The sequence below is a fragment of the Cervus elaphus genome, chromosome 6 (assembly GCF_910594005.1).
Source record: "Cervus elaphus chromosome 6, mCerEla1.1, whole genome shotgun sequence".
In the NCBI taxonomy this organism is placed as follows: Eukaryota; Metazoa; Chordata; class Mammalia; order Artiodactyla; family Cervidae; genus Cervus; species Cervus elaphus.
The window spans coordinates 32734554-32757862 of record NC_057820.1 but is presented as its reverse complement, the minus strand read 5'-3'; the positions used below and the strand labels follow the sequence as shown (position 1 = coordinate 32757862).

The following is a 23309-nucleotide window of genomic DNA, read 5'->3' as shown; positions in this document are numbered from 1 at the left end:
AAACCAAACATAAGGATAGAAAATTCATTTCCTCACTCTCACAAATGAGAGAAATACATCCTAGAATGCAACTCTGGGTTAAATCCCAGTATCTTCAACAAATGATCTTGTCAGTTTCTATTACAGAATTAAATTTTGGTGGCACATCACACCCAATTCATGTGTGAAAAATACATTTTTGCTTTTACATTGATCAATACTATGTTATAACTTAGACATTCATTATATGGGGAACTAATTCAGCCTTAAGTATGAAAGATATTAAAACAGAGAACTAACCCACTGGCACAGAGGAGAAAACTTTCCTGTTACAGCTTTCAGTACTTCTTGGCTGGCAACACCTCCTACAGCTGCAGCAAGTGGGGGTAAAAAGCCTTGGGCAGTCCAAGAAAGCCAATGCACGATGTCATAATTTACTTCAGGCTGAAACACAAGCCACAGAAGAAAATAATCTTTATAATTTGTACGGTACTCAAAACTGCAATGACTTGATGTGAGAATAACTACAGTTTAACTCTTCAAAGAGCTACTCAATTCCCCAAATAATTTTTAAATCCTAAAAAAAGTCCCAATCTCATAACAAAAGATCCAACTGCATATCAGTTAATTTAAGCGGTATTTTTCTTGACCAGTACCCATGCATTTTTGCTTTTTGACTCTCCCTGTTACACTAGGGAACAACGTAGAATTAACTAGATTATCAACCATTTATAATTCTTGTTAGAGAACAGTTCTGTGATGTTAATCAGCCAGAATTTTTAAAGACACATTTTAATGAAAATCATGGTAAAACCTTGAACCAGATAAATAAAAATAAAATGATCCAAGGATAAGAAGCTATCATTTTGTGTTAAGTGGTAAATAAAAAGTAAAACAGTAAAAAAATGAGGCAATGTATTGTTAGAAAAGGCGGTTTACATAAGCAACTAAGCCCGTGTATCACAACTATTGAGCCTGTACTCTAGAGAGCCTGGGAGCTGCAACTATTGAACCCACGTGTTACAGCTACTAAAGCCTGTGTGCCCTAGACAGTCTTCTCTGCAACCAGCGAAGCCACAAAGATGAGAAGCCTGCATACTGCAACCACACAGTAGCCCCCGCTTGCTGTAACTAGAGAAAAACCCACACAGCAAAGAAGACCCAGCACAGTCAAAAATGAATAAATAAAGAGAATTCTAAAAAAAAAAAAATCTTAAAAGAAAAGGCAGTTTAGAAAAAACATCAAGAGAGTAATAACACTTTTACATACTAATATAAGGGCCACTCACCACAAAGTTCTCATTATCATATTGAAAGATGATGTTTTTTAAAATATAATTTATTATTATTTTTAAGGAAAAAAGGGAGAACTGGATTTTGGAGCTATTATTTTAGCACAATTTCTTATTTGTCACAAAGATCTCTTCATGAGCTCTGGCTACTCTTTCTCTTCCTGCTTTTTCAATATCAGTAACTGTAATCTTATCAATTAATCTCTTGAAATTCTATGTGAAATAACAGTATTTGTGTATTTAGGGGGGAATACTCCAAAATCACTGCAGATGGTGACTGCAGCCATGAAATTAAAAGACGCTTACTCCTTGGAAGGAAAGTTATGACCAACCTAGATAGCATATTAAAAAGCAGAGACATTCCTTTGCCAACAAAGGTCCGTCTGGTCAAGGCTATGGTTTTTCCAGTGGTCATGTATGGATGTGACAGTTGGACTGTGAAGAAAGCTGAGTGCCAAAAAATTGATGCTTTTGAACTGTGGTGTTGGAGAAGACTCTTGAGAGTCCCTTGGACTGCAAGGAGATCCAACCAGTCCATCCTAAAGGAGAGAAGTCCTGAGTGTTCATTGGAAGGACTGACACTGAAGCTGAAACTCCAATACTTTGGCCACCTGATGCGAAGAGTTGACTCATTGGAAAAGACCCTGATGCTGGGAGGGATAGGGGGCAGGAGGAGAAGAGGACGACAGAGGATGAGATGGTTGGATGGCATCACCAACTCTATGGATATGAGTTTGAGTAAACTCCGGGAGTTGGTGATGGCCTGGCGTGCTGCGATTCATGGGGTCACAAAGAGTTGGACACGCCTGAGCGACTGAACTGAACAGTTGAACTGTTAGTTCTAAGCTCCTTCTGAGAAATGCTTCCCTGGTGGTTCAGATCTGCAGATGCAGGAGACCTGGGTTCGATCCCTGAGTCGGGAAGATCCCCTGGAGAAGTGAATGGTTACCCACTCCATTATTCTTGCCTGGAGAATCCATGGACAGAGAAATCAGACAGGCTACATTCCACGGGGTTGCAGAGCTGGACATGACAGAGTGACTAACACTTTCACTTGCTTTCTGAGAAATGCACCAGAGAGCACATGTGATTTAGGTCTTATTTTAAAGCTACCGCAATCAAGAAAGGATGGTACTAGTAGAAAGACAGAAATAAGCAACGGAAGACAATATTGAGTTCAGAAAGAGCCATACACATATGTGGTCTATGAATTTCTGACAAAGAAGCCAAAAAAACAATGAAGAAGAAAACTGTCTTTTCAATAAATAGGCTAGAATTACTGGATATTCTGATACAAAAAAATTAACTTAGTTCTATGCTTGACAAGGTAGAAAAAGATTAATTCATAAATGTACAAAACTGTACACAATGAATTCAAAATGTATAATGATGTATATAATCTACACTGTGCAAGGTATATAAATATAAACTCACAACACAATAAATCATCTAGAAGAAAATAAAGGAGAAAAGCTTTGTGATTTTGGCTTAAAAAAGGCACAAACCATAAAAAAGAAAAAACTGATGAATTAAACTTTATCAAAATAAAAAACTTCTGCTCTCTGAAAGACACTGTAATAACATGAAAAGACAACCCACAGACTGAAAGAGAATATCTATAAAACATGTATCTGATAAAAAACTGATTTCTATATATAAAGAACTCACTTAATCAGTAAGAAGAAAACAATCTAATTAAAAAAGAGGCAAAGGTTTGAAAAACTCAAGTTGAATAATGTCAAGTAACTTGCCTACTGTCACAGAGTCAATAAGCAGCAAAACTGGAATTTGAAGGCTAAGAGAACATTTATAGAAAATTTTTATGTTATACAATTTTTGACACCCAAACTGAGTATTCACCTTCTCTTCCAAGGTTTCACTTATAGATGTTGCTAGTTTCAACAACTCTTCTGAATCTTGTTGGCATCTAGAATTCAAAATAAAATGTCAATTTTCTCAATAGCTAATTGAAATTTAAGAAATATGTTAAAAAACTGGAATTTTGCCAACCATGTAACACGAAGTGTTTACTGACTTTAAAGACAGCTGGTTTATAAATACATTCCTTCAAAATCATGCTCACTTAAGAACAGTTTATAAGTAAGAATTTAGTTTTAAATGTACAAAGCAAAAACTTTTTGCAACAATACGTAGAAGGTAAAAAATTATGTAATGGATTTGTAATCTAATAGTTCTCAGATATTTTTAAGTTGTAGCTTTTGAAGACTTCAAAATAGGAAAAATTTTATTTAGTATAACTCCATTTTTATAAATTGAACTTTCCACTTCTACGAGAAAAACAGGTTGGTTCAGAAGTGTTTACACAATTTGGTGTATCTAGTAGTATTACAATAAGAAAAAACGTTGTTTCAAAGAAAAAACATTACCCAATATTTGGCTTGCGACTATAGGTCTCCTGAAACTGGTCCAAGGCAAGCATGGCTGAGTGAATCTCTAAAGGTGCCTATTGATAACATTAAAAATTGGTCAGTATTTAAAATTGAGTGTATAATATGTGTCAGGCACTGTGCTAACACTTTTAAGACATTACTTAATCAATAAACAAATTAGCTTATTACTGTTATCTTTATTTAACAGATGAGGAAGCTGAGGCTTGAGAAATTAAAGGACTTGACTTCAAGCTATATTTAAGTAACAGATTCAAGTTTTAATCCCAGGCTATAGGACTAGTTTTCATTAGGTTATCCGTATGAAACAAAGTAGAATCAACTAAACAAAGGAAAGAAAATGTTGGTACGAGAATTCTTTTTTCTTTCCTTACCAATATTTATAAATTCAGAAACTGTTATTATAATTCTTTACTTATCAGAAATACATTCACTGGTACAAAATTGATCCAATGATTTCAAAAAGCAGAATAAATGCTTCCAAGATTTTTAGAGAAGAAATATGTATTACATAAAACTCTACATTGTTCAGAAAATCTCTTAATATGATTACCTTTACATAAATTAATGAAACCACCTTTTAACTATCAAACCTGGCATATCATAAAAGAAAATCTTTTCCCTATTATTCAAACATTTCCATTACATAAAATCCCATTTTTAATCCAGGAGTCAGCTTGCTACATGAATACAACCTTTATTTTTAAAGAATCTAATGGTCTGACATATACACACAGATACTACAAATATATATATAGTTGCTCTCTCTACATACATTCACACTATATAGTTGCACTATATATATTTATATATACATATATATAGTTGGTCTGTTTTAAATTTATAATTGCTTATCATTCCCAACCCCCACTGCATTGCCTCTCTCAAACAAACAGTGTTTGTTTACCTCAGGTTTGCTGAAATCCGCAATAAGGTACTTGGGATGTTTTAGTTGCATCTCTAATGATTCCTAATAGAAAAAACAAAACAAACAATAGAAAAAAATCCACTGTTACTTCAGAGCAAGCATGTGACTACTTGATAAATGACACAGAGCACTAAAAGCAATGACTCCTTCTAAAAGATCTGAGATAAGTAAGGTTGGGCTAACACGTTTTAACTGAAATGTAAAGTAGCTACCATTCCCTGGTTACTCCTTTTCTTATTATGTCACTTTATATTTTTAATGTTAAATGCAACTGGACAACCTGCTCCACATAATAAATTTGGGGAAACTTAAACATGTGTGTGTGTACTCAAAAAAATCTATTATCTTAATCGAAGAGCTACCGTATTTTTTCTGATACCAAGTTTTAGGACTTGTTATACCTGACAAGAATTGAATAAATACCCAGCTAAAATTTTTTGTGTGGAGCAAAGAACACACGGAGGCCAAAAAACTCAACAAACAAGACAATAAATCACCCCCTCTGAAAAAAAATCCACCAAACCCAATCTTAAATTTATTGAGGCATAAGTTGAAGCATAATTAAAAACTAGGGACAACAGCAAGAGGAAGCAATGCTGGAGCAGATTTGACAAGACGCAATATTTTAATCTGTTGTTTTGCTTTAACTCTGGGCTAAACAACCTTGTTGAGGACTTCAGTTAATAATTGTTCTGGAAAAGAAGTTAGTCAAGTCAAAACCTTGAGAACTTTCAAGAAAAAAGATATATTAGACTACTTATAAGAAATGGTCTAAGGGTTTAAGCAGCAAGAGGCTCCTTAATTCCCTGATAAAAGTAGCCTCTACAGATACATACATTTCCTTTCAATGCCAGTTTATGGGAATTATTTAACATATCTAACATACAACTTCTTGAAATCCAAAAAACTTAAAATCTAAAAAACCCTGAAATAACAAATATGATAAAGAAATATTCCTTTTGCTTTAAAAATGTAACTGAATAATAAAATAAAACACATACTGAATCAATGCTTGTTAAATTTTTCAAATACATATTAGTTACATCTTCTGTCTTAGGAAGTAATTATAAGAAGTATGATCAACTCTCTAAATTTTTTTTGTTAAAGTCAGTTTATTTCCATTGATTTCATTTTCCTCAGTGTGCGTACAAATTAAAAAACAAAATCTCTTCAATGAGTAATTTTATTGTTTTTTTCTCTCCTGCCACTCTTCTGTAAAGAAATATATTTAAGAAAAAAAAAATACTTACAAAGGAGAATGTTTTAGTAGTCTTAACTTGAATAGCTATGCCTCCATGTAAATAAGGTTCCAGTTCTGTAGTATCACCAATGCTAAAAGAAAATGGTGATACCACTAAAAGAAGGGAAAAAAGAAAACCATTATCTACTGATATGATTATTTAATTTGAAAGTTTATGATAAAAAAGATGTTAATTTTTTCTAATTTACAAAATTAAGAAAATTTCAGTGTAAATTTTTTCTATTTTGGGGGGTGGGTGGGTAGGTGGAAGTTGGGGAGCTAGACAGATTATCTTTCCAATACGAACATAAGGACTTAAACACAAAAACACCCAAGAAAACTTGGAAGGAAGGAAAAAAGGGAATCAGAGGTGCTTATTATTAGATATTAAAATACTTCATGAAGCTTCAATAATTAATATACTGGTATGTGTTATATACATAGTTGATAATAATACAATTGTGATACTGGCTCATGAGTAGAAAGGCAGACAGATTTATTATTCAGTAACAGACTCGCAAAAGACACAATTAAGGTGGTATCACAAATCAGTAAAGAAAAGATCACTCGAAAATTTTTTTAGGAAAAAAGTCAGGTGGGGAAGTACTCCAAATGGATAGAAGTTTTAAATATCAAAAAAATTATTAGATATGAGTATGGAATAAAAATTTCTTTAAAACTTTGCAGTAAGGAAGGCATTTCTAATTATGACTCAAAAGCATCCAAGAAAAAATGGAAAACTTTGACATCATATACAGTAAAAGCCATCACAAACAAAGTCAAATGCCACATTACAAAAAAATTTTTGTGATTCATTTAAAAAAAAAAAAAACCCTTAGCAAATATGCCCCATATATGAGGAGTTTGGGGGAAAATGATCAATAATACTCATTAAGAAAACGGGTAAAGGATAGATGACTCACATTAAAGGAAAATGAAACAGCTCTAAAACTTAAGAAAAGATACTTAATCTCATTCATAATATATAAAATGCAAATCAGAATTATACTATACCATATTCAAGAGACCATGAAATGCTACGAGACATCAAGGGGAGAGGAGGAGACTATTCTACATTAATGATGTGAAAAGACCATCGAGATGTTTAGTTTAATGGAAACGCAAAGGGTTTCTATTCATAAGATGCTACCTTGCATGTAAAAACGCTTAAGAAAAGCCTGGAGGGACATCCAATAAACTAAGTAGAATGAACAGGTAAGAATGAGAGGTAGCCAAAGGTGGGCAGTAAAGTTTTCATTGTAAACATTTGCCTTCTATTTTTTTTGAATGATTTGCTTATTCAAAAAATTCAATTAAATAAACAAGCCTTATATATCAACTAGACAGAAAAGACCAGAAGAGTAAACACTCAACTTAGTTGCCATTAATTCTGGAGTAGAGGGGAGAGGTCTGAAACAGTACTCATTTTTAACTCTATTTAAACATATATACATATATATCAAGAATCAATTCAGTTCAGTCGCTCAGTCGTGTCCAACTCTTTGCGACCCCATGAACCGCAGCACGCCAGGCCTCCCTGTCCATCACCATCTCCCAGAGTTTACCCAAATCCATGTCCACTGAGTCAGTGATAGCATCCAGCCATCTCATTCTCTGTCGTCCCCTTCTCCTCCTGCCCTCAATCTTTCCCAGCATCAGGGTCTTTTCAAATGAGTCAGTTCTTTGCATCAGGTGGTCAAAGTATTGGAGTTTCAGCTTCAACATCAGTCCTTCCAGTGAACACCCGGGACTGATCTCCTTCAGGACGGACTGGTTGGATCTGCTTGCAGTCCAAAGGACTCTCAAGAGTCTTCTCCAACATCACAGTTCAAAAGCATCAATTCTTCAACGCTCAGCTTTCTTTATAGTCCAACTGTCACATCCATCCACAACTACTGGAAAAACCATAGCCTTGACTAGACAGACCATTGTTGGCAAAGCAATGTCTCTGTTTTTTAATATACTGTCTAGGTTGGTCATAACTTTCCTTCCAAGGAGTAAGCGTCTTTTAATTTCATGGCTGCAGTCACCATCTGCAGTGATTTTGGAGCCCATAAAAATATAAGTCAGCCACTGTTTCCATTGTTTTCTCATTTATTTGCCATGAAGTGATGGGATCAAATTCCATGATCTTAGTTTTCTGAATGTTGAGCTTTAAGCCAACTTTTCCACTCTCTTCTTTCACTTTCATCAAGAGGCTCTTTAGTTCTTCACTTTCTGCCATAAGGGTGGTATCATCTGCATATCTGAGGTTATGGATATTTCTCCCTGCCGTCTTGATTCCAGCTTGTGCTTCCTCTAGCCCAGCGTTTCGCATGATGCATATAATTGCATATAAGTTATATATGCAGGGTGACAATATACAGCCTTGATGTACTCCTTTTCCTATTTGGAACCAGTCTGTTATTCCGCATCCAGTTCTAACTGTTGCTTCCTGACCTGCATACAGGTTTCTCACGAGGCAGGTCAGGTGGTCTGGCATTCCCATCTCTTGAAGAATTTTCCACAGTTTATTGTGATCCACACAGTCGAAGGCTTTGGCATAGTCAATAAAGCAGAAGTAGCTGTTTTTCTGTAACTCTCTTGCTTTTTCGACGATCCAGCAGATGTTGGCAATTTATATCAAGAATAAGCATATACTATTTTAGTCATTTAAAAATGGTTTTCAAGTAACAGGAAAATTACTTTAAAGCAGTAAAGTATCAATTAATAAATATCAGGGGACAAAAAGACTTATCAATTGCTACTCTACTTAAATATTCTTTCTCTGCTCAAAGAATTGTTCATGCAAAATGTGGGTTTTCTTTATTTTCATTTCTTGATATCCAGTGGCTTCTCCTTTCATAAATATAGCCCCAAGATTTGGATTCATCACCAGAGTCCACCACTGAATGGACCCCAAGACAAAAAAGGATACTCTTAAGTAAATGAGTCAATTTATGCAAAAATAGACACAAAGTTTGTAATATCAATGATCTGAATCTGTATTTTACATATTTAGATACAGTCTGGGAAACAAATTACAACAGATTTATTACCAAAGCTTCTTAAAAATAGATCCAAAATTGTTTTGCTATAAAGAGCTCTTAACAGGCACTAATTTTTTTTCTCTCCTAAGGATCTATTTTTGTAGTCATTAAAAGAAAAAAAAGGTAATCAGTTTACCACTAGTCTATATACTAATCACATAATTACATGTTCAGATGCCCTAAAGATAAAACTGAGTCACTCTCAGCTGAATAGGTGTAAACATGCTGCCTGTGAGTTACACATTGTAAAGCAATGTCTTTAACTCTTTTACACATGGCTGGAGGAAAATCATAAACTATGAAGACTAATGATGCCATAAATGTATTCTCTTCATTTCAAATGGCCTTAAATGAAACCTGGTAACTTTTCAATTTTTAAAACTGTTTACTCTCTTCAGATCTCTGGCCTTGGCACCTTATCTCTCCTTTGGGTCATGATTTCACCTCAGTCTACTAACAAAACAGACTCCTTCAGTTTCCTGCCAATAAGTCCACAAATCTGCCTGCAGTTAACATTCATTCATCCCTTTTTTCCAAGTCACTGAACAAAAAAGTATCTTCATGTGAATACTTCACTGTCACTTCACCTAAAGAGCCTAGACTGTACTCATCTTCCCTCCAGAATTTGCTTTTTGTACTCCCTAATGTGTGAATAAATAAGGTGTCAGAATCTTCACTTATCTACCATGAGATAACAGTATGTCTGTTGCTATCTCAACTCCCACTGTAGAGCTGCTCTATCTTTAAGTTCCTTGAATTCTGTCTTGTTTCTTATTGTTTGCTTCTGCACAGAATACTCTTATCACCATCTTCCCAAGCCAATGCAGCCAGTTATAACCCAGACACCCCAACCCTACTGCTGCTACACCAAAACTGAGCAGGGATCCTTGCTAAGGTTAGAGTCCCCAGAATGCCTCTTCTCTGTAACGCCACTGCCTAATGGTGCTATCTCCTTACTTTGTGTGGATCACAACAAACTGTGGAAAATTCTTAAAGAGATGGGAATACAAGACCACCTAACCTGCCTCCTGAGAAATCTGTATGCAGGTCAAGAAGCAATAGTTAGAACCGGACATGGAACAACAGACTGGTTACAAATTGGGAAAGGAGTACGTCAAGGCTGTATGTCATCACCCTGCTTACTTAACTTATATGCAGACTACATCGTGTGAAATGCTGGGTTGGATGAAGCACAAGCTGGAATCAAGATTGCCAGGAGAAATATCAATAACCTCAGATATGCAGATGACACCACCCTTATGGCAGAGAGCGAAGAGGAATTCAAGAGCCTCTTGATGAAGGTGAAAGAGGAAGGAGAAAAGCTGGCTTAAAACTCAACATTCTCTAAATGTCCACCGGCAGACGAATGGATAACGAAGTTGTGGTATACATACACAATGAAATACTACACAGCCATAAAAAGGAATGCATCTGAGTCAGTTCTAATGAGGTGGATGAAACTGGAGCCTATTATACAGAGTGAAGTAAGTCAGGAAGAGAAACACGAATACTGTATGTTAATGCATATACATGGAATTTAGAAAGACAGTAATAACAATCCTATATACAAGGCAGCAAACGAGACACAAATATAAAGAACAGACTTTTGGACTCTGTGGGAGAAGGCCAGGGTGGGAAGATTTGAGAGAACATGTATATTACCATATGTAAAATAGATGACCAGTGCAAGTTTGATGCATGAAGCAGGGCACTTTAAGCTGGTGCTCTGGGACAACCCAGAGGGATGGGGTGGGGGGTTTGGGATGAGGGGATACATGTGCACCTGTGGATGTCTACCCGTGGCTGATTCATGTCGATGTATGGCAAAATCATCAGAATATTGTAAACTAATTATCTTCCAATTAAAACAAATAATTTAAGAAAAATAACTCAACACTCAAAAAACTAAGATCATGGCATCCAGTCCCATTACTTCATGGCAAACAGATGGTGAAACAATGGAAACAGTGAGAGACTTTATTTTGGGGGGCTCCAAAATCACTGCAGATGGTGACTGCAGCCATGAAATTAAAAGACGCTTGCTCCTTGGAAGAAAAGTTATGACAGACCTAGACAGCATGCTAAAAAGCAGAGACATTACTTTGTGACAAAGGTCCATATAGTCAAAGCTAGGTTTTTTTCAATAGTCATGTGTGCATGTGAGAGCTGGACTATAAAGAAAGCTGAATGCCAAAGAATTGAGGCTTCTGAACTGTCATGTCGCACAAGACTCTGAAGAGTCCCTTGGACTGCAAGGAGATCAAACCAGTCAATCCAAAAGGAAATCAACCTTGAATATTCATTGGAAGAACTGACGCTGAAGCTGAAGCTCCAGTACTTGGCCACCTGATGTGAAGCACTGACTCCTTAGAAAAGACCCTGATGCTGGGACAGATTGAAGGCAGGAGGAGAAGGGGTCGACAGAGGACCAGATGGTTGGATGGCATCACCGACTCAATGGACATAAGTTTAAGCAAGCTCAAGGAGATGATGAAGGACAGGAAAGCCTAGCATGCTGCAGTTCACGGGGTTGCAAAGAGTCAGACACGACTGAGCGACTGACAACAAGTTGGATTGAATGTCTTGAGGTGAAGAACTGGATCACCCCTTTTGAGTTGATGGTGTAGTCTCAAAAAGTACAGTGTCTGGACTATAAATGCAATGAATAATGAATAAGTATAAACAAATTAATAAACATAAACTTACCAGTTATTTGTTGTGTGGATCCATTTAAGCCTGTCATTCCATTAATTTCTCGAAATGTTACGAACTGTCCCGTTTCAAGTTTGTGAGGATGATTTTCAAGGCAAGTGACAATGCCAGGATTAGCCTAGAAATAAGAGTAAAAACAAGTTCACAAAGTCCTTTTTTATACAAATTCCAAATCTCACATAAAAAGGACCAAGTTATCATAAAATTCTCAAAACAACCAAAATTGCAAGCCATTCTTCTCCTTCCATTGTAAACACAAATATTTAAAGAACTGTCACAAGACAGTGACAACCATATCATTTTATTATGAATGTTTACGATTTCTATGTTGAGCAGAAATAGGTATCTCAAGCAGTTCAAATATCTCACAAACTCAAGGATTTCTGTGATTTACAAAACATACTCAAAGTAACTGAATTCAAGTTCTAAAGTCATTTATGAAAGACTCATCACTTCATGGCAAATAGAAGGGGGAAAAGTAGAAGCAGTGACAGATTCTTCTTGGGCTCCAAAATCACTGTGAATGGTGACTGCAGCCATGAAATTAGAAGACACGGATTTCTTAGAAGGAAAGCAGTGACAAACCTAGACAGTATATTCAAAATCAAAGACATCACTTTGCTAACAAAGGGCTGTACAGTCAAAACTATGGTCTCACATGTGCAGATGTGAGAGCTGAACCACAGAGAAAGCTGAGCACCAAAGAATTGATATTTTCAAATTGTGGTGCTACAGAAGACTCTTGAGAGTTCCTTGGACACTGAGGAGATCAAACCAGTCAGTCATAAAGGAAATCAACCCTGAATACTCATCAGAAGGACTGATGCTGAAGCTGAAGCTCCGGTACTTTGGCTACTTGATACAAAAAGCCAACTCAATGGAAAAGATCCTGAGGCTAGGAAAGATTGAGGGCAGCAGAGGATGAGATGGTTGGACAGTATAACTGTTTCAAAGGATGTGAACTTCAGCAAACTCTGGGTAATACTGAAGGACAGGGAGGCCTGGTGTGCTGCAGTCCATGGGGTCATGAAGAGTCAGACATGACTTACTTACTGAACAAAAATAACAACAACATGAAAGACTGTGAACATAAAAGATGAGTCTAACTTTGAAAATCAAAGAAATATTAAGAATGAAGGATGGAAATTTAACGCTAGGAAAGTGGTATTAACAGTATAAAGCTGCAACACTGTAAATCAAAGAAATAGTATATAGCCCTGCATATCAGGTAAAAATAGAAGAAATTAGCTTATCTCATCTAAGAGGGTGCCTGAGATACAGCAGACAACTGTAAATTTCCTAACTGCATATAATCCAACCATTGCTTAAATAAGGTGATAATGATTTAATTTACATAAAACCTAATGGAATTATTATTGTCTCTTTCATAATTGTGTAGACTCTAAAAATTCTCTCACTGTTTAATGATTTGAGAAATACAATTGAGACCACAAACATTAAAAAATAAAAACTAAAAAAGACCACAAACATGCAGAAAAAATTAATGTAATGTGGGTGTACTATTAATAACATCTCAAGAATAATAGCATTCATAAGGACCTTAAGAAGGAGAAATGACTTGCAGATAATTTAAATGAGGACTATGGTATATTTTTCTGATTTTTTATGGCTAACTTCCATATTTCCTGCACTGTTTAATAAAAGAAAATATCAGTGCAATACAAGATTCCTTGCAGCTTATTCTAACTCTATAATATTCTCAGGGACAAACTAACAATAACTAGAGAAGGTAAAAGGCTGAACAACAAACCATTCTGTAAACAAACGGATACAAAAAATAACTTTTTAATGAATTTGCCTTAAAAAGTGGTAAGAACGCCAACATTAACACTGGGTTTAAAAATAAAGTATAAAGACAGAAGCACAAATACTATTCAAAGTATATTTTCATTCCTTTGTACTTGGCTTCTTTTGAGCTTTAATGTAAATTGATTTTATAAAGAGTGCAAATAAAGTTAGTGATTTAGGCTAAAAGGAAACAGTAGTAAAAGTGGATCATAACATTTTCTCCAATTCTTTTAGGTAATAAAAAAATTAAGCTTGCATGACATTAAGAGAACACAGTTAGAAAAAAAAGTCAGACCTTTTGATTTGATGGTTAGTTAACTCTTAAGGTTTCTTCCTCCTCCAAATACTGTTTTAGAAATATGTCAAATCAGAAAAGCTTTTGTCTGTGATGACTTAAGTGTCCATCTTCCTGGAGTCAAGAGTGTTGGGCCAAGAGAATTATGGCACTCGTAATTCATCTATGACCTGACATAATAAACTGTTCAGTAAACACTGACTTACAATTAATGTCCCATAGGAACATGACATAGAACAAAATTAAAATTAATGACATCAGCAAATGCTGATGTACCAATTATTAAATGTTAGATGGAAACCAGAATACTTTCTTAATATCCCAACTTCAATTTTAATCAAATAAAAAAGACTGTGTACTACAATATTTTGCTAATATTACCTTTTTAAAACATCAACTTAAAAATCAATCATAAACAATAATACACATATATAATCATACTTGCGTTATATTTGAAATGAAAATTTCTTTTGGTTCTTCTCCTGTTGTATCTAAAACTTCAAATTCATCACCAAAATCGCAAAACAACCGTGACCAAATGCCATGTACATCTGCACTGATAAACTGAAATGAAAAAACAAGTTCAAGATTAATACATTTATATAAAGAAAAAAAAAAACTCAACTATCTTTGGACCCCCTGGTGACAATTTTATTTATAATTAAGCATATTCTTTGAGATATAAAGTGACCACAAATATGATAAATTATTTGTAAACTGGTTTCAGAATCAAGAGGTCAGGTATTTAGGACTGGATATTGGTGTCACAAAACTAGAAGCAACATCAGCACAGCATTGGACATTCTGTAATTTTTAAATAACAAAAACTCCTGCTTTATCCTAAAAACCAAGCACAGAATATAAGAAGGAGATACCTTGGTTTAATGGTCTAGCAGTGAATTCTTGTTTTTCATTTTAGAAAAGCAGAATGGAGTGTCCATTCACCAAAAGTGGTAGAGTTAGAGGAAAACAAAAGAGAGCTAAAAGCTAAGACTGAGTCAGCAGAAAAGGGACTGAGGAACAGAGCACATCGAAGTCAGGAAAGGTAAAGATCAAATTCATAAACACAGTCATAAATGTGTTCTTGAAAGTGATTTTTATTCTCTGTATCTATCTATCTATCTAAAAATCTAGCTCATTAAAATGACTTTATACTCCCTATCAAATGAAGTCATAAAATGGTTAACAGATTACCTTCTACTTGATCATGCACTGCCTTTACTATTGAAATAGGTATTTACAGCATTCTTAATGAGACATAAAACAGAAGAAAGTTAGAAACTTTTTTTTTTAAGTTTGCAAACTCAAGAACAATTTCCTTCTTTGCAAAACAACTTTAAAGTATGAATAAATGTATCAATCACACAAAGATTTTAGTTTATAAATTAGTATAATTACTTTATAAAATTTCTCTGTCCTGTTCAAAGTTTACTGACCACTGTATATCTTATTCATCTTAATAATTTATGAACTATGGCACACATGTTCTATAAGGTATAAATATGCTATGTAAATACCAGTCCAAAAATTTTCAGCACATCTATCTGATACAGTATGATGATAGTTCAGAGCCTATCTCAAAGGAACAAATAGCATTTTCCTTTTTCCAAAGGAATAAAGGACCCCAACAAAGGAAGTGCAGTTAGTAATATGTATTCAACTGCAGGGGATGAATTATGATTTGTCCCATCTAGACCTCTTTCCAGTTTTCTGAGTGTCATCACTACTTATCTAATTATTTTGGACAAAAATCTCAGAGTCATTCTTGGTCATTCTTTCCTTCACAACTCTCATTCATCCATGCTCAATCCATTAGTCTTTTTTACAAAAGATACTTCAAATTCAACAACTTCTCACAATCTCTATTTTCATCTCTTTTGAAAAAGGCACCAGCATCTCTCACCTGGACTACTTACTGCATTAGCCCCTAACAGGCCTGGCCACCTATATTCTACTTTTACAATTCAACAGTTCTCTTTTTTTTTGGTCTCATGATCCCTTCATGTTCTTAAAAATTATTGACAACCCAATGAGTTTTTGTTTATGTGGGTTATATCTACTGATATCACTGTGTTAGAAAGAAAAGCCAACATAAACACACATTCCACCAGCTGTCAGAGCAATGATATCACCATCAAGTAGACTCTGGAAACTCTACTCATTAAAATGATAGCTAGATAGAAAATATCTATCTATCTATAATATAGATATTATATTATCTATATAATATAACCCATAAGAGAATCAAAGTGAAAAAGACAAATAACATTTCAATATTTTAAAAATGGTTTGACTTTGCAGACCCTGAGAAAGGGTTTCAGAGACCTTCAGTGTCCTTGGACCACACTTTGAAAATCAAAATTAAAAATATTACTCATGTAAAAGGTTTCTTATGCAATTCACTGAAAAGCTACAAATTCTAATAGTGAAAGTGCATTTCCTTTGCTAAACTACGTGTCATTATTAAGTGATATTATCACCTTAATTGGAGGGCTCTGAGAACGGCAGAAGTCATTGATCTTCTTCTGCAATGAAAGTTTCATCTCCGTCAATACTACACACTGTTGAGAAGGATACAAGAAATTAAAGATTAGAAAATAAACAATTATTTTGGTAGTGTACAACTTCTAACTCAGAAGCATCCCAGTTTGCACTTCGCTAAAAATACATTGTTTTCTTTGTAAAAAATACTAACCTACTGTATTCCATTTTAATGTTAACACCTTCAGAGATACAGAACAGCAAAAGAGAAAGTAATACACACCGCCATCTTTAGGTATCCGCAGGGGGATTGGTTCCAGAACCAAAACCTGTGGACATTCAAGTCCTTTACATAAAATGGCATAGTACATACAGGGAAAAACCTGCCCACGCTGAATTCAATTACCAGTACAGACTTCACAGTTAGAAGCAAACCTTAACATTCTCTATGGTATATGTGCATCCCAAATGATGGTAGATTTTGCTTTACCTGTTACTGCCATGGAGCTGCTAAGCTACTCATCAGAGTATAAATTAAATGCTAGTTTAAAAGGATAACAACTACATTTTTAAAAAGATGTATTAGTTGGCTTAGCTTTCTTTTATTCAGAGATTCAACAGATTTACAACACAACTTTTGTTTTACGACAGTGTTACTAGTGAAACAACAAAGTTCTGTTATTTAAGATACCAAATTATCATTTTCAATGCTTACTTTTTTATCATCATCCAGTGAGATAAGCAAAGAAAGTTTTATAATCAGATTTTATCATAACTGAAAAACTCATGAAAGGCCAAAGTATTTTATTACAGCCCACCATCAATCAAAAAAGGCAAAAGCAGGTCAAATCTCGCAGTCTGGAGCTTTCCTTGATGCTGGTTCCAGGAAATGAATAACTCACTTTCACTACCACTATCTATCTGGGTGTGGATTTAGTTTTATCTAGCTTAGAACACGATGAGCTTCCTACAGAAAGGTAATTTTCCATAGCTCTCCCACCGAGTATTGCCATGAATTCAAGGCTCTGACCATTCTTTACGTGGGTTGTTTCTCAGGATTGCATTTGCCTGGTGCAAACTTGAGAAATGAGATAATGTCTCCCTCTGGGACAAAGAGCAAGCTTATTCACTGCTTGCTATAAAAAGGCAGGTTCCCCGAGCTCAATGTTCCTTTCTTCTACAGGAGCCCTCCACATGTGCAGGCATCCACTGAGCCCTCTGCACGGCACAGGGGAGACCTGGAGGAAGGCAGGAAGAAACTAGGCAAGTGCCATGCTCACGCTTACCAGCTCGGGAGTAATTAAGTCCTTAGTTTCTGACCCAGGAATCTTCATGTTTTCTGCTAGCATCCATGAAACTGTAACAGGCTAACTTATTAGCTTGCAAATAAGGTAAAAGCAAATCTTATTAGACTCAGTACATACTGAGTCTAACAGTACTGAGCCTGGTCTGTGTTCCACCAATGCTGGAAAATTCCTAAGCATCATTTATTTGAATAACCCTTTTTCTAGAAGTCCAACCCCATGAATTAGAGCTTTTTACTCAAGCTATCATTTTTTAAAATTTCTCTTTCATATATTCTTTCTGTGTGCTGTAGTCTCAAAAATATCCTCAGCTCTATCCTTCAGTCCATTAATTCTTTTTTTTTTTTCAGTCCATTAATTCTTATATGCACTGTTTAATCTACTCATTAAGTTTTAACTTTTAGGACTATTTTTTCCATTTCAAAAAGTTCTATTTGGTTATATCTGCCTAACTGCATTCACTGGTATGTTATTTTCATATTGTATTTTTAATCCCTTCTTATAAGATTTAGTTTGAACATTTTATGGTCCCCATCCAATAATTCTATTACCTGAAATTCTTGGAGGTTCAGCTCTATTGTTTGTTATATCCACTGACTCTTGATCATGCTGAACTTCTTCCTGTCTTATTATTTTGTATTATGAACATAGCCTCATAGGGGCTTTACATATTAGAATAAAGTGTGGCCTGGTTGAGGGTATATGACACTAGATCTTTGAGTTTTGTTTCTTTGTGGCATTCCAGTGTAGGTTTTAACGTAGATTTTAACGTTAAGTTCTCAGCTTGGGAAATTTAAGTTCATATCAAACTTATATGAGGGCATGCCTATGGGTAAGAACTCCCAAAGAAGATCTTTTTTTTTTTTTTAATCCAGAGCTCCAGAGAGCTCTGTGTGAATTACAACAAACCATGGAAATTCTTAAAGAGATGGGAGCTTTAGACCACCTTCCCTGTCTTCTGAGAAACCTGTATGTGGGTCAAGAAGCAAGTTTGAATTGGACATGGAACAACTGACTGGTTCCAAACCGTGAAAGGTGTATGACAAGGCTGTATGCTGTCACCTTACTTATTTAACTTACATGCAGAGTATGCGCTGTGCTCATGTGCCGAGTTGTGTCTGACTCTTTAAGTAAGACCTTATGGACTGTAGCCTGTCAGGCTCCTCTGTCCATGCAATTTTCCAGGCAAAAATACTAGAGTGGGTTGTCATTTCCTACTCCAAGGGGATCTTCCTGACCCAGTGATCAAATCTGCATCTCTGGTGTCCTCTGCATTGCTAGGAGAATTCCTTACCACTACACCACTTGGGAAACCCATATGTAGAGTATATCAAGTGAAATGCTGGGCTGGATGAATCACAAGCCGGAATTAATACTGCCAGGAGAAATATCAACAACCTCATATATGCAGATGATACTGTCCTAATGGCAGAAATGTACAGTAACTAAAAAGCTTCTCGACAAGGGTGAAAGAGCAGAGTGAAAAAGCTGGCATGAAATTCAACATTCAAAAAACTAAGATCATGGCATCTGGTCCCATCATTTCATGGTAAACAGAAGGGGAAAAAGTAGAAGCAGTGACAGATTTTCTCTTCTTGGGCTCCAAAATCACTGCAGATGGTGACTGCAGCCATGAAATTAAGACACTTACTCCTTGGAAGGAAAGCTATGACAAGCCCAGACAGCATATTAAAAAGCAGAGACATCACAAAGATCCTTATAATCAAAAGCTATGGTTTTTCTAGTAGTCATGTATGGATGTGAGAGCTGGACCATAAAGAAGGCTGAGTGCCAAAGAACTTCTGCTTTCGAACTGTGGTGCTGGAGAGGAGTCTTGAGAGTCCCTTGGACGGCAAGAAGATCAAACCAGTCAATCCTAAAGGAAATCAAACTTGAATATTCATTGGAAGGAATGATGCTGAAGCTGAAAGCTACACGAAGAGCCAACTCAATGGGAAAGACACTGATGCTGCGAAAGATTGAAAGCAAAAGAAGGGGGCAGCAGAGGATGAGATGATTAGATACCATCACTGACTTAATGAACATGAATTTGAGCAAACCCTGGGACATAGTGAAAGACAAGAGGAACCTAGCGTGCTGCAGTCCATGAGGTTGTAAAGGGTTGGACATGACCTAATGACTAAACCACATCAACAAGAGAAAATAGACAAATTTCCTATTTTGATGGTCAAAGATTGTTCTCATACATCTTTTCATTAAGGATGTAGCTTTCTGAGGTTCCAGAGAGTTACACAGAGGTGGTAGGCCTCAATTATATATTGTATCTCATACAGACAAGTTTTTATCCAGTTTCTGTGTGACCATTCCCAATTCCTAAGAAATGCGGTAACTGAGACAAGCAAACTGTGTCCAGAAAGTGAACACAGCCACAGTTAACTGGCTTCCTTTTAATTACCTATTCAATTTTGGTTTCAGAGCATTTCCCTTATACTATTTTGACCTCATGCAATCACTGAAAAAGAAGTCTATTAAGTAATTCTACTGTAGACAGTCTATTAAATATTTCTGTAGCAGGATGGATTTCAAGTTATCCAGTCAAGAATGGACATCTACAATGATCTTTAAGTGGGTGTGATACTGTCCTTATAATAAGAAATACATATTTTGTCTTCATTCAAGGTTCCTAGCACATAGCTGCTACTACTCTCGTGATTTCCTATATAAGAGCTCAGGGGCATCTTTCATCATAATATTTAGTTTTGTCCTTTGGGAAATATCTTCACAGTGAAAAAGGTGAAGTAAATGTCTTGCTTTTCATAACAAACCCTTTCAGACCCACCTGAGTTTATGTTAATGAGATGACTTTTGAAAAGCCCCTAAGGATGGGGGCTGGTTGTCAGGGGAACCAACCTTAGGCTGTAAGGACCTTCAGTCCTTCTCCCAGACCTCTTGTGCTGGAAACTGACTTAATCACTAATGGCCAATGTATACTATTAATCATTTTTGCTCACATAATAAAGCTCCCATAAAAATCCCTGAACCAGGGGCTTCAACTTGTGAAGGTACTGGGAAGGTGGCATACTGGAGAGGCTGTGGAAACATGGTAACCCTGGCACCCATCCCCCATCCCCTGACCTATGCATCTCTTCTACCTGGCTATTCCTGAGTCATAGTCTATTATAATACAATAACCTCGTAATCTAGTAAGTAAACTGTTTTTCTGAGTTTGTGTGCCGCTCTAGTAAACTAACTGAACCTAAGGAGGGGGTTGTGCAAACCTGATTCATAGCCAGCTCTGAGAAGCACATGTTAACAACCTGAACTTGCAACTGGCATCAGAAAAGGGCTGGAGGATGTGGGTTCTTATATGACTGAGTCCTTAACCTGTGGGATCTGACACTATCTTCTCCAGGCAGAGTGTCAGGACTGAACTGAACTGAACTGAAGGACACCAAGCTAGGTGTCCAGAGTTGGAGAATTGCCTGGTGTGTGGGGAAAACGCATAAACATATAGTCACATAAGTGTCAGAAGTATTGAGATCTTAAGAAACACAGGAGTGCTTTTTCCTAGACAATGGGTATCATAATATAATCACAGGGAAGAAATGCAGTCACTTTCAGAACATCCCAGGTGCTGAGACTTTTTGTTTTTATTTGCTACCTAACGTAGACTGAACTGTTGGTCCATATTGTTTACTTATATGTACCTGGGTTACATATCACTCTTTGCCTAAGGCCTTAGGAAGAGCAGAGTGTGTTTTCCTGCTCTTTTACTTTGGACTTGACCATGTGACCTGCTCTGGTCAACGAAATATTAATGGAAGTAACACAAACAGGTTTGAAATGTGCTTGGAACGTGGCACTTACTCCTTTGTATTTCTGCTACTGGTAAGAGACCACGTCTCAGGTAGCCTCCTGGTCCCAGAAGAGAGGTTCATGGACCAAGACTCAGACTGTGGAGTTTAAGTTTAGCTAGAACAGGTGAATTCCAACTGACATCCAGATGCATGAGAAAGAAATGCATGTTGCTATAAACCACTGAATCTGCGGTTTCTCATGCAGGTTACTGTGAAAATAGCTGACTGATAGAATTGCTTTGTAATTCTTAGGTCCTTGCCCTAAAACAAAGCACTTTAAAGGTATTATTCTAAGTCTTTTAACCTGAGTTTTTTGGTCTACTTAATAGACTATATTAAATTAGTTCCATCAGTACTTTATTAATACTTAATGATTTTCCTTCAGTCCAGTTCAGTCACTCAGTCGTGTCCGACTCTTTGCGACCCCATGTACTGCAGCACGCCAGGCCTCCCTGTCCATCACCAACTCCCAGAGTTTACCCAAACTCATGTCCATTGAGTCGGTGATGCCATCCAATCATCTCATCCTGTGTCATCCGCTTCTCCTCCTGACTTCAATCTTTCCCAGCATCAGGGTCTTTTCAAATGAGTCAGTTTTTAACATTAGGTGGCCAAAGTATTGGAGTTTCAGCTCCAACATCAGTCCTTCCAATGAACACCCAGGAGTGATCTCCTTCAGGATGGACTGGTTGGATCTCCTTGCAGTCCAAGGAACTCTCAAGAGTCTTCTCCAACACCACAGTTCAAAAGCATTAATTCTTTGGCCCTCAGGTTTCTTTACAGTCCAGTTCTCACATGCATACCTGACTACTGGAAAAACCAAAGCCTTGACTAGATGGACCTTTGTTGGCAAAGTAATGTCTCTGCTTTTTAATATGCTGTCTAGGTTGGTCATAACTTTCCTTCCAAGGAGTAAGTGTCTTTTAATTTCATGGCTGCAGTCACCATCGGCAGTGATTTTGGAGCCCCCAAAATTAAAATCTCTGTTTCCACTGGTTCACCATCTATTTGCCATGAAGTGATGGGACTGGATGCCATGATCTTAGTTTTCTGAATGTTGAGCTTTAAGCCAACTTTTAAGCTTAGAATCTGTCAATCATATCTAATATAAAATGGAGTACTAACCTGGTATGTATTTAAGAAGGAGAGATCTGTGGTTTCATTTAAAGGAATAGATGATGATGTGACATGAACATACGGATTTAATTCTGCAATATGTTGAAGTACAGCTTCAGCCCTAAAAATACAAAACATATACACACAAAAGAGAAAAAAGACTTTATTACTACTCTTGTGTTCAATAAACACTTTCAATTTTTCAAATTTGGACACTCTGAAGACATTAGAGAAACCTAAATGTTACAAAATTTCAATGGGAATTTTAAACTAGAGAGGAAGAAAAGAAACTAAGACTTATTTTTACTATACAATCTTAAGATGTAGCACACTGTCATATTCCAGAATAAGTCAATCCCAAAATGTATATACCCTTATAGGCCAACACTCCTTCAGTCTCTTAATGATTGAGCAATAATAAAGACCTACTTTAACAATCTCAAAGAAATTCATTCCTAAGTGGCAATGTGACAATATTAAAATTTTGTGAAACATAAATATTTACACGTCAGTACTTATTTGTCTATGGTAGAGTGAATTTATGGTGATGAGTTAAATAGCTAAGACTGAATTGGTATTCTAGATTCAGAAAATGTTCTAAGTAACTGCAACATTTAAAAAAAATCCTATTATAACACATCAAAATATCTATCTTCACCTGTTTCTTAAATTAATAACATCATCTTCACAGAGAAAGAAGTTGGTTCCTAGATCCCATGCTTGGCATTTTTCTGTATCATGAATTGTAAGTGCCTTCAAAAAGGAGAAAAATATCTGTTAAAGTCAGGAGTAAATCAAGGATGCTCACTATCTCCAATACTATTTACAATGGGTTGGAACTATTAGCCTGTGTAATTAGACAACAGACAGTAATTAAAATCCAGTTAGATCCATTCGC

The 23309-nt window shown here is 36.1% G+C and overlaps 1 protein-coding gene across 1 annotated transcript in view; it reads right to left on the bottom strand.

Moving 5' to 3' along the window:
• The window catches only part of UBA6 (ubiquitin like modifier activating enzyme 6), a 79911-nt gene that overhangs the window by 31809 nt on the left and 24793 nt on the right, over window positions 1-23309 (bottom strand). The window contains exons 5-14 of the mRNA XM_043906629.1: window positions 23070-23164; window positions 22421-22532; window positions 16173-16253; window positions 14134-14256; window positions 11583-11706; window positions 5858-5961; window positions 4587-4649; window positions 3659-3735; window positions 3132-3198; window positions 280-423 (exon numbers count right to left, since the gene is read on the bottom strand). Of these exons, the coding sequence (XP_043762564.1) occupies window positions 280-423; window positions 3132-3198; window positions 3659-3735; window positions 4587-4649; window positions 5858-5961; window positions 11583-11706; window positions 14134-14256; window positions 16173-16253; window positions 22421-22532; window positions 23070-23164 (990 nt within the window). The remainder of the gene's footprint in view (window positions 1-279; window positions 424-3131; window positions 3199-3658; window positions 3736-4586; window positions 4650-5857; window positions 5962-11582; window positions 11707-14133; window positions 14257-16172; window positions 16254-22420; window positions 22533-23069; window positions 23165-23309) is intronic.